The sequence below is a fragment of the Ranitomeya imitator genome, chromosome 8 (genome assembly GCF_032444005.1).
Source record: "Ranitomeya imitator isolate aRanImi1 chromosome 8, aRanImi1.pri, whole genome shotgun sequence".
In the NCBI taxonomy this organism is placed as follows: domain Eukaryota; kingdom Metazoa; phylum Chordata; class Amphibia; order Anura; family Dendrobatidae; genus Ranitomeya; species Ranitomeya imitator.
In genome coordinates, this window is record NC_091289.1 from 50,174,513 (window position 1) to 50,186,841 (window position 12,329).

A 12,329-nucleotide genomic window follows, 5' to 3' on the forward strand; every position below is an offset into this window, starting at 1 on the left:
TTTGGACGGTGCAAACACTGATCGTGGCTGATGCAGCAAGTTGTCAGCTATAGTGTACAGCCAACAGCTGCTGGATTGTCACCTCTATGGGGAGGCTATCCTCTTATATCTCAGGTCAGTTAAAAGACAATAGGTCATTTTCTATGACATATTCCCTTTAAATCTTAGAGAGCAAAATATTCAACAAAATTCATGTGTGTAAAACCCAGAACATAGCAGGCACAAGGAAAGAAATCTTAAATATCAATCTTTTATTTTTCAAAATTACAGCAGAAAGTTGGCAAAAGATTTAGTGAACACAGGGGCATTATGTCCCAAATAAATATGACCCATTGAAAGCAGATTGGAAGTGGGCATTACTCTGTTGTTGGCGCCATCGGTATATCAGCACAAAACCGATCGGTTGAGACCCTGGAATGTTTCGGTTCTTTATACGTCCTGCCGTCATCGGTCGATGCTGGTCACATAGTTGGTGGGGAAGAGGCCCGTCCTGTTTCCCAGCTTTCCCAGCCACCACGAATCGTTAGAGCTTTCTATCACTTCAATGATGTCATTGGTTCCGAAACTTAGTTCATCAGACTCTAGGGCTGTGAAGTCATAAAGAGCTTTTACCCGCCGAGGTCGTCTTGGTGGTGGCGATGAAGCCTTGTAAGGAGAGATAAAATAGTCACATCTGTACCAACTAACGAAAATCAACAAAAATGGGAGACGCCTAAAATCCCTTCAACAATAAAAGCGCTGACAAACCGCAAATAGTAAATAACATGTATAGATAAAAGCTGGCTCTCAAAGTGCTGATAATTACAATATTTCTATATCAGTAACAATTCAGGATTAAAGCTCCCCCCAGACATAGATAACATGTACACGCAATATTCCCTATCTACTATATAATTGTCTAAGGGTCACTTCCGTCTGTCCTTCTGTCTGTCTGTCATGGATATTCATTGGTCGCGGCCTCTGTCTGTCATGAAAATCCAAGTCACTGATTGGTCGTGGCAAAACGCCCACGACCAATCAGCGACGGGCACAGTCCGCCGGCAAAATGACCGCTCCTTCCTCCCCGCAGTCAGTGCTCGCTCCATACTCCCCTCCAGTCAGCCCTCACACAGGGTTAATGGCAGCGTTAATGGACCGCGTTATGCCGCGCTGTAACGCATTCCATTACCGCAGCTATTAACCCTGTGTGACCAACGTTTTACTATTGATGATGCGTATGCAGTATCAATAGTAAAAAGATCTAATGTTACAAATAATAATAATTAAAAAAAACTTTATTCTCACCATCCGACGTCGCCCCCTGTCCTCGGCAGTGCAAGAGGCAGGTTCCGGTGCCAAGGATGCTATGCGAGAAGGACCTGCCATGACGTCACGGTCATGTGACCGCGACGTCATCACAGGTCCTGTGTTCATACCAACCCTAGGACCGGAAGCTGCCGCGTGCACCGTACACAAGCGACAGGACTACAAGGGGCCCTCAGAAGGTAAGTATATGTTTATTTTTTATTTTTTAACCTGTTACATACAGTGGGGCAAAAAAGTATTTAGTCAGTCAGCAATAGTGCAAGTTCCACCACTTAAAAAGATGAGAGGCGTCTGTAATTTACATCATAGGTAGACCTCAACTATGGGAGACAAACTGAGAAAAAAAAAATCCAGAAAATCACATTGTGTGTTTTTTAAACAATTTATTTGCATATTATGGTGGAAAATAAGTATTTGGTCAGAAACAAAATTTCATCTCAATACTTTGTAATATATCCTTTGTTGGCAATGACAGAGGTCAAACGTTTTCTGTAAGTCTTCACAAGGTTGCCACACACTGTTGTTGGTATGTTGGCCCATTCCTCCATGCAGATCTCCTCTAGAGCAGTGATGTTTTTGGCTTTTCGCTTGGCAACACGGACTTTCAACTCCCTCCAAAGGTTTTCTATAGGGTTGAGATCTGGAGACTGGCTAGGCCACTCCAGGACCTTGAAATGCTTCTTACGAAGCCACTCCTTCGTTGCCCTGGCGGTGTGCTTTGGATCATTCTCATGTTGAAAGACCCAGCCACGTTTCATCTTCAATGCCCTTGGTGATGGAAGGAGGTTTGCACTCAAAATCTCACGATACATGGCCCCATTCATTCTTTCATGTACCCGGATCAGTCGTCCTGGCCCCTTTGCAGAGAAACAGCCCCAAAGCATGATGTTTCCACCACCATGCTTTACAGTAGGTATGGTGTTTGATGGATGCAACTCAGTATTCTTTTTCCTCCAAACACGACAAGTTGTGTTTCTACCAAACAGTTCCAGTTTGGTTTCATCAGACCATAGGACATTCTCCCAAAACTCCTCTGGATCATCCAAATGCTCTCTAACAAACTTCAGATGGGCCCGGACATGTACTGGCTTAAGCAGTGGGACACGTCTGGCACTGCAGGATCTGAGTCCATGGTGGCATAGTGTGTTACTTATTGCAGGCCTTGTTACATTGGTCCCAGCTCTCTGCAGTTCATTCACTAGGTCCCCCCGCGTGGTTCTGGGATTTTTGCTCACCGTTCTTGTGATCATTCTGACCCCACGGGGTGGGATTTTGCGTGGAGCCCCAGATCGAGGGAGATTATCAGTGGTCTTGTATGTCTTCCATTTTCTAATTATTGCTCCCACTGTTGATTTCTTCACTCCAAGCTGGTTGGCTATTGCAGATTCAGTCTTCCCAGCCTGGTGCAGGGCTACAATTTTGTTTCTCGTGTCCTTTGACAGCTCTTTGGTCTTCACCATAGTGGAGTTTGGAGTCAGACTGTTTGAGGGTGTGCACAGGTGTCTTTTTATACTGATAACAAGTTTAAACAGGTGCCATTACTACAGGTAATGAGTGGAGGAAAGAGGAGACTCTTAAAGAAGAAGTTACAGGTCTGTGAGAGCCAGAAATCTTGATTGTTTGTTTCTGACCAAATACTTATTTTCCACCATAATATGCAAATAAATTGTTAAAAAAACAGACAATGTGATTTTCTGGATTTTTTTTTCTCAGTTTGTCTCCCATAGTTGATGTAAATTACAGACGCCTCTCATCTTTTTAAGTGGTGGAACTTGCACTATTGCTGACTGACTAAATACTTTTTTGCCCCACTGTATGTGACTGGGCAATATACTATGTAGCTGGGCAATATACTACGTGACTGGCCAATATACTATGTGACTGGGCAATATACTACGTGACTTGGCAATATACTACGTGGCTGGGCAATATACTACGTGGCTCTGTGCTGTATACTATGTCTCTGTGCAATATACTACGTAACTAGGCAATATACTATGTGGCTGGGCAATATACTACGTAGCTGGGCAATATACTACGTCTCTGTGCAATATACTACGTGACTGGGCAATATACTACGTGGCTGGGCAATATACTACGTGGCTGGGCAATATACTACGTAGCTGGGCAATATACTACGTCTCTGTGCAATATACTACGTGACTGGGCAATATACTACGTGGCTGGGCAATATACTACGTGGCTGGGCAATATACTACGTGGCTGTGCAATATACTACGTGACTGGGCAATATACTACGTGACTGGGCAATATACTACGTGGCTGGGCAATATACTACATGGCTGGGCAATATCTAAGTGGCTGGGCAATATACTACCTCTCTGTGCAATATACTACGTGACTGGGCAATATACTACATGGCTGGGCAATATACTACGTGGCTGGGCAATATACTACGTGACTGGGCAATATACTACGTGACTGGGCAATATACTACGTGGCTGGGCAATATACTACATGGCTGGGCAATATCTATGTGGCTGGGCAATATACTACGTGACTGGGCAATATACTACGTGACTGGGCAATATACTATGTGGCTGGGCAATATACTATGTGGCTGGGCAATATACTACATGGCTGGGCAATATCTATGTGGCTGGGCAATATACTACGTGACTGGGCAATATACTACGTGACTGGGCAATATACTATGTGGCTGGGTAATATACTATGTGGCTGGGTAATATACTACGTGACTGGGCAATATACTATGTGACTGGGCAATATACTACGTGACTGGGCAATGTACTACGTGGCTGGGCAATATACTACGTGGCTGGGCAATATACTACGTGGCTGGGCAATATACTACGTCACTGGCAATATACTACGTAGCTGGGCAATATACTACGTGGCTGGGCAATATACTACGTGGCTGGGCAATATACTACGTGACTGAGCAATATACTACGTGGCTGGGCAATATACTACGTGACTGAGCAATATACTACGTGACTGGGCAATATACTACGTGACTGAGCAATATACTACGTGACTGGGCAATATACTACGTGACTGAGCAATATACTACGTGACTGGGCAATATACTACGTGGACATGCATATTCTAGAATACCCTATGCGTTAGAATCGGGCCACCATCTAGTATACTATAAACAGCTTTCTAATATACTAGAACACTGTATGTAAAATAACGCACATTGAAAAATACTCTTTACAAACTATATCCAGTCCAAGGAATTAAAACTAATTATTTCTTGTTGCGGAGCCCTGGAAAATGTAAAGAGTAATCATTGTTTAATTTTTGTTTAATAAATCAATAATACACACAAAAATAAGCAACTTTGGAATATGTCTTATCAGAGAAATCTGTCCTTGGACTGATCGTTCACTTTCAATTGATGGGTAAAATTTGTTTTCGGTAAAGATAGACTTTTTCCATTAATGAGATAGAAAAGGCCAATTGGTGCTTTTAAAATTCTATGGAGAGCAGGGAAGGGAGGAGCTAGAGGCAGACATAGATATTTTACTGTTAGTTCTACTGAAGGGACAGTTACAGTTCTGTATAGCGCCGACTGTCACCTCCTATTTCAGTAATGGAAATATCTGTATTCACTGAAGACAGATTTTACCAGTGAATTGAGATTTTTGAGAATGAATGATGAGTCCTGGGGGAGAAACAAGATAATTTCTCTGATAAGGTATGCTACAAAGTTTCTTATCAACATGGACTGATAATATATCTTAGCAGAGAAATCTGCTTCTTTCTCTGTTGTGAATTCCACTCTTGAGCTCCCTCTTGTGGTTTCAAGTGGTATGGCTGCTCCTTGGAGTTAGCTGTCATCAGCTGCCTCCACTTATCGTCTCTCCTGCTCTATTTATGCCTGGCTTTTCCCTTCAGCCAGTGCCACTTGTAAATGGTTCCTGGTTGGATTCACATCTCTTTGGATTTCCCTGTTATCCTGACCAGTTCAGCAAAGCTAAGTTTTTTCTTCCTCTTTTCTGTCCATAGATTGTGGACTTATCCGTTCTGTGCTTTCTATGTTTGTCCAGCTTATCAGTGTGAATTTATTCTGTCTTGCTGGAAGCTCTGGGAAGCAGATTTACCCTCCACACCTTTAGGGTACCGTCACACAGTGGCATTTTGATCGCTACGACGGCACGATCCGTGACGCTCCAGCATCGTAACAATATCGCTCCAGCGTCGTAGACTGCTGTCACACTTTGCAATGTACGACGCTGGAGCGATAATTTCATGACGTATGTGCGATGTAGAAGCCGCTGGTTACTATGCGCACATCGTATACAATATCGTGCACACCTTTGTTACACCATGCGATCATGCCACCACAGCGGGACACTAGACGACGAAAGAAAGTTTCAAACGATCTTCTACGACGTACGATTCTCAGCGGGGTCCCTGATCGCAGGAGCGTGTCAGACACAGCGAGATCGCTGGAACGTCACGGATATATCGCTGGAACGTCACAAATCGTGCCGTCGTAGCGATCAAAATGCCACTGTGTGACGGTACCCTAAGTCAGGTGTGGAGATTTTTTGTAATCTCTGCGTGGATTTTTGTAGTGTTTTATACTGACCGCACAGTATTCCATCCTGTCCTATCTATTTAGCTAGACTGGCCTCCTGTGCTCATCCTGGTTTCATTCTGTGTATGTCTTTTCCCTCTCCACTCACAGTCATTATTTGTGGGGGGCTAATCTATCCTTTGGGGATTTTCTCTGAGGCAAGATAGCTTTCCTGCTTCTTTCTTTAGGGGTAGTTAGCTCTCTTAGGGGCTGTGACGAGATGCCTAGGGAGAGTTAAGAGCATTCCACGGCTATTTCTAGTGTTGTGTTGAGCTTAGGGACTGCGGTCAGTACAGTTACCACTTCCTTCAGAGCTCGTTCCATGTTGCTCCTAAACCACCGTATCATAACATTTCTCCTCCTGAACTGATCATTCATTCTCAACGTTCTCAATTCAGGGGTAAACTCTGTCTTCAGAAACGACAGACTTTTCCCATTACTGTGATAGGAGATGACGGTTGGTGCTCATAAACTTCAATGTAGAACAGTAACTGTCATTTACAGCGTCTGCCTCTACCTTCTCCCTCCTCTTCCCTCTCCATGGAAGTTTAAAAGCACCAATTGTCATCTCCTATCTCAGTAACGGATAAAGTCGATCTTCACTGAAAACAGATTTTACCCATGAATACAAAGTGTGCGACCAGTCCAGGAGGAGAAAAAAAGCAGATTTCTCTGATAAGATACACTACAGAGTTGCTTATTTTCATGTGTGCTATTGATTTTTAAATAAATAAATATATAAATAAATAAAACAATGGTTACTCGTTAACTGAGGCTATGTTTTCCAGCAAATACAATATGGTTGATGATTGCTCCATACATGAAGCAGACGCTGTTAGCTCAGCATTTGACATTCTCATGTTATAGTTGAACTATATCTAAGCCCTACAGATGTTATTGCAGTACATTAATGCAGCGTATGGAGACATTTCTGGTTACTCACGATTTGTGATTCCAGCCTCATAGCGTAATTGTTCTGTTCAAACTGTTCCCTTGCGTTCTGCATACACCTCTTAGGAGATGGATCTGCGTGGTCTCCACCACTTGCGCCAAACAATCTCATAGGATTAAGGGTCCGAGTTGTCTGTGAGAATAATGGTGAATGCAGTCATGTGCACATAAACTTTTTCATGTAGATGGGAATGCTGTGACTTATAGTTCCACAGCATGCATTACTAACATATTGCTGCTATTGTAGTTCTTGTATGGCTGAGCCATAATGTCTGACAATATTAGCTGGGTCTAGATATTGTTTTGAGAATTTCAACTGTGTTCCATAGCTCGTTTTTTTTTTTTTTCCATTTATTACACTATCTCTTTACTATATACACCTTGTTCCAAATTATTATGCAAATTGGATTTAAGTGTCATAAAGATTTAATTATTTTGTTTTTCAAATAAACCCATGGATGGTATTGTGTCTCAGGGCTCAATGTATCACTTAAATCAATCTTAAACACGTGTGATAATTAGCTTTCCAGGTGATTCTAATTAAAGGAAAACTACTTAAAAATGATGTTCCACATTATTAAGCAGGCCACAGGTTTAAAGCAATATGGGAACTCTGCTGCTGAAAAGCGTTAAATAGTGCAGTGCCTTGGACAAGGTATGAAAACATTAGATATTTCACGAAAACTTAAGAGTGATCATCATACTGTGAAGAAATTTGTGACTGAAACAGAGCACAGATAGAGTTCGTGCAGATAAAGGCATAATGAGGAAGGTTTCTGCCAGACAAATTCATTGGATTAAGAGAGCAGCTGCCAAAATACCATTACAAAGCAGCAAACAGTTATTTGAAGCTGCTGGTGCCTCTGGAGTCCCTTGAACCTCAAGGTGTAGGATCCTTCAAAAACTTGCTGTGGTGCATAAACCTACTATTCGGCCACCTCTAAACAGTGTTCAGAAGCAGAAACAGTTGCAGTGGGCCCAGACATACATGAAGACTAATTTCCAAACAGTCTTGTTTACTAATGAGTGTCGAACAATCCTGGATGGTCCAGATGGATGGAGTAGTGGATGGTTGGTGGAGGCCACAATGTCCCAACAAGGCTGCGACGTCAGCAAGGAGGTGGAAGAGTCATGTTTTGGGCTTTCTTCCATGGTCTGAGGATATGTGCACACACTAAGGATTCTATGCGGATCCGCAGCATTTTTTGAGGTGCAGAAACGCTGCAGATCCGCAATTGATTTACAATACAATGTAAATCAATTAGAAAAAAAAATGCTGTGCACACTTTGCGGAAAATCCGCTGCGGAAACGCTGCGGTTTAAAAGAAGTAGCATGTCACTTCTTTTTTGTGAATCTGCAGCGTTTTTGTACCCATTCCATTATAGAAAACCGCAGGGGTAAAAAACGCAGCAAATCCGCAAAAAAACCGCAGCAAAAACGCACAAAAAATGCTGCGGAACCGCATAAAAAACGCGACAAATCTGCAGGTGCGTTTTCTGCCAGGAGAGGCAGAATCAGCACCAGAAATTCCTAAGAGTAATCCACAACGTGTGCACATAGCCTAAAAAGCAGAAACGTGCCTTCAGGAGCAAAATCATCTTCATGCATGACAATGCCCCATCTCATGCGGCAAAGAATATCTCTGAGTCATTGGCTGCTATGGGCATAAAAAAAGATAAACTCATGGTGTGGCCACCATCCTCCCCTGACCTCAACCCTATAGAGAACCTTTGGAGTATCATCAAGCAAAAGATCTATGAGGGTGGGAGGCAGTTCACATCAAAACAGCAGCTCTGGGAGGCTATTCTGACTTCATGCAAAGAAATACAAGCAGAAACTCTCCAAAACTCACAAGTTCAATGGATGCAAGAATTGTGAAGATTATACTGTTATCATTGGGAGGTTTCTTCAATAAAATTCGATGTATAATCTAACGGGCGATGACTTTTATTAGACTGACTGTCATTTGCACCGACCATTTAGGGAAAGCCGAGAAAAATATTATTATTATATTATTATCTTTGTCTAAGGGGTACTTCCGTCTGTCTGTCTTTCTGTCTGTCCCGGAAATCCCACGTCGCTGATTGGTCTCGCCAGCTGCCTGTCCGGGCTGCCGCAACCAATCAGCGACGGCCACAGCCCGGCCGAGAATTAGTCCCTCCCTACTTCCGTCCAGTCAGTGCCCGGCGCCCGCTCCATACTCCCCTCCAGTCACCGCTCACACAGGGTTAATGCCAGTGGTAACGGACCGCGTTATGCCGCGGGTAACGCACTCCGTTAATGCTGCTATTAACCCTCTGTGTCCCCAACTTTTTACTATTGATGCTGCCTATGCAGCATCAATAGTAAAAAGATGTAATGTTAAAAATAATAAAAAAAACAAAAAACCTGCTATTCTCACCTTCCGTAGTCTGCCCAGGCGTGCGCGGCTGCCGCCAGCTTCCGTTCCCAGAGATGCATTGCGAAATTACCCAGAAGACTTAGCTAAGTCATCTGGGTAATTTCGCAATGCATCCTGGGAACGGAAGATGGAGGCAGCCGCGTGCGCATTGGCACAGCTTTGCTTGACGCCAGAGGGTGAGTATATAACTATTTTTTTTTTTTTTTATAGGAATAGGGTGCCCACACTGCTATATACTATGTGGGCTGTGTTTATACCGCGTGGCTGCTATATACTACCTGGCCACTGTTAGATACTATGTGGGCTGTGTTATATACTGCGTGGGCTGTGCTATATATTATGTGGAAAGTGTTATACACTGCGTGGCCTGTGTTATATACTACGTCGCCTGTGTTATATACTACGTGGCTGCTATATACTGCGTGGGCTGTGTTATATAGTACGTGGGCTGTGTTATATACTGCGTGGGCTGTATTATATAGTACGTAGGCTGTGCTATATACTGCGTGGGCTGTGCTATATATTACGTCGCCAGTGTTATATACTGTTTGGGTTGTGTTATATACTACGTCGCCTGTGTTATATACTGGGTGGCTGCTATATACTGTGTGGGCTGTGTTATATAGTACGTGGGCTGTGTTATATACTGCATGGGCTGTGTTATATACTGCGTGGCCACTGTTATATACTGTATTGTATTCTACAATATGTATGTATATAGCAGCCACATAGTATATAGCACAGGCCACATAGTATTTGTCTGCTATATACTACATGGCTCCTATATACTACGTGGCCTGTGCTATATACTATGTGACTGCTATATACATACATACATACATATTCTAGAGTACCCGATGCGTTAGAATCAGGCCACCATCTAGTTTGCATAATAATTTGGAACATGGTGTATCATTATAAAAAGGATGACCCTGTTCATAAAATTCAGGGCCCTACAGTAGGTGCAGTTTTTTGTAAAATAAATAAATAAATACCAACTCATAGGCTTTACTCACACTCCCCAGGACCAGTGCCGAGTCTCTGCCGCTGCCTGCTATTATCTGCCATACTGACGTCCTATTGACAACGTTGCAGCCAATCAGTGAGTTCAGCAGCTCTGCCTGTGTAGATGGCATATCCTGATCCAGAGCAGCGGTTGAAACTCATCACAGGACCTGGGAAGGGTGAATAAAGCAGTTTGTTTTTTAAGGGGACAACCCACTTAAAGCTGTATAGCATGGACTGAACTGAAAGTGTGCAGGAAACTGGACTGGAATCTAAGTAGTGATTACTTGCCATAAATCACAGTAGTATTACAAATATATATTTTATACTTTGTTTCCTTTATTACTGCAGATAAACCAGATTCATAACATTATTATTATTTTAACACTTGGAGAACCAACATCTATCTATACATCTATGTACATTTTTTCTTCTTAAATAAAACCAAAAAAGTGGTAAACCCCAGAAGCAAGAAATCGTCTGTGCTAAACCTCATGGTTTCCTAAAACATGGCATCATCAGGGGATCCCCTCTTGTAGACTCCTTGCCCTATATCTGTCTGTATTATTAATAGATAATCGGGGAGATTTATCAAAACTGGTGTAAGTAAAATTTGAAGAAGTCGCTTAATTGCACGTCTAATTTTTAAAGGTATTTTTCAAAATGATAAAAGGCAATCTGATTGGTTATTATGGGCACAGGCTCCACTTTTTTGTTTGCCCCAGTTTTGACAAATCTTCTGTCTTTTCTATTATATTTGTAAAAAAACAAACAAGACTAATTTATCAAATCTGCCTGAAATAAAAAATAAACTGTCTCTGATGCCCCAGCAACCAATTAAAGCCCATATTTTATTTTTAAAGGCATCATGCAAGGTCTCCCCATTGTCCCCAACCATTACGATAGCAGGTTTTCAAGGCGATTTCTGTATTTTGATCATTTCCTTTATGTTCTTTACTATTTGTTCTATATTTTTAAAAATGTACTTTTAATGTGTAGCTTATCATATGCTAATTTCTTCCCCAACACTTGTCCTGCATCTGATCCTGCATCTGGGAGTATTGCTGTCGGTACCAAGGACTCCTGATTCAGCATTATGCGTGTGATGTCAGGATTCAAAAGTCTGCAGTCACATAAAGTGACTGCAGACTGTTGTGATAAAGGCGGACAACCACTTTAAAGGGACACTGTCACCTGAATTTGGAGGGAACAATCTTCAGCCATGGAGGCGGGGTTTTGGGGTTTTTGATTCACCCTTTCCTTACCCGCTGGCTGCGTGCTGGCTGCAATATTGGATTGAAGTTCATTCTCTGTCCTCCATAGTATACGCCTGCGCAAGGCAAGATTACCTTGTGCAGGCATGTACTACGGATGACAGAGAATGAACTTCATTCCAATATTGCAGCCAGCATGCAGCCAGCGGGTAAGGAAAGGGTGAATCAAAAACCCCAAAACCCCGCCTCCATGGCTGAAGATTGTTCCCTCCAAATTCAGGTGACAGAGTCCCTTTAAAGGGAGTTTGTCACACCCAAACCTCAAATTGAAACTAAGCAGATAGTCATGTATGGGACTTGGCTTCTAAAAACTTCTTTTCTTAGATATTATCTAGGACACAATCTTTATTCATTATGCAAATGAGGGTGCTCGGTGCACTCTTCCTGTGACCACGTACTGAGTGCACCATTCCACCCCACCCACTTTGTTGATCAACAGGGATTTTTGGTCTAGAATAAGGGAGCGTTGCCTGAACTGAAAACTTGGCCTTGAATACACATAGTGACACTGTAGAAGCCGAGCAAAGCATCAGTGCAGGAGCCGAGCAGCTGCGCACACATCCCTCTTTCCTCCTTCTGAGGTCTCTTGCTCACTACATCTCCATAGATCATTTTACCATAGATCAGACAGGAGAGAAGGACCGGTGTATGCACGCTCAGCTCTAGCACTGTGTGCTTTTTGCTCCGGCTTGGCAGTGTCAGTATGTGCATGCACGGCCACGTTTTCAGGATAGGGAAGCAATATCAGGACAGTGGAGGTCCAACACACAGCACCTGCACCAATCAGCTGTTATTAAAGGGGTTGTGCTGCCCTTGGCTAGT

The 12,329-nt window shown here is 42.8% G+C and overlaps 1 protein-coding gene across 2 annotated transcripts in view; it reads right to left on the reverse strand.

The window, feature by feature from the left end:
- Window positions 1-239: 239 nt before the first annotated feature.
- Window positions 240-12,329, reverse strand: part of GRAP2 (GRB2 related adaptor protein 2) — a 331,850-nt gene continuing 319,760 nt past the window's right edge. Inside the window, exons 6-7 of one of the 2 annotated variants that reach the window (XM_069736901.1) lie at window positions 6,819-6,959; window positions 240-645 (exon numbers count right to left, since the gene is read on the reverse strand). In XM_069736901.1, coding sequence (XP_069593002.1) covers window positions 445-645; window positions 6,819-6,959 — 342 coding nt within the window. In that variant the 3' untranslated portion in view covers window positions 240-444. The remainder of the gene's footprint in view (window positions 646-6,818; window positions 6,960-12,329) is intronic. The other variant, XM_069736902.1, reaches the window with a different exon arrangement.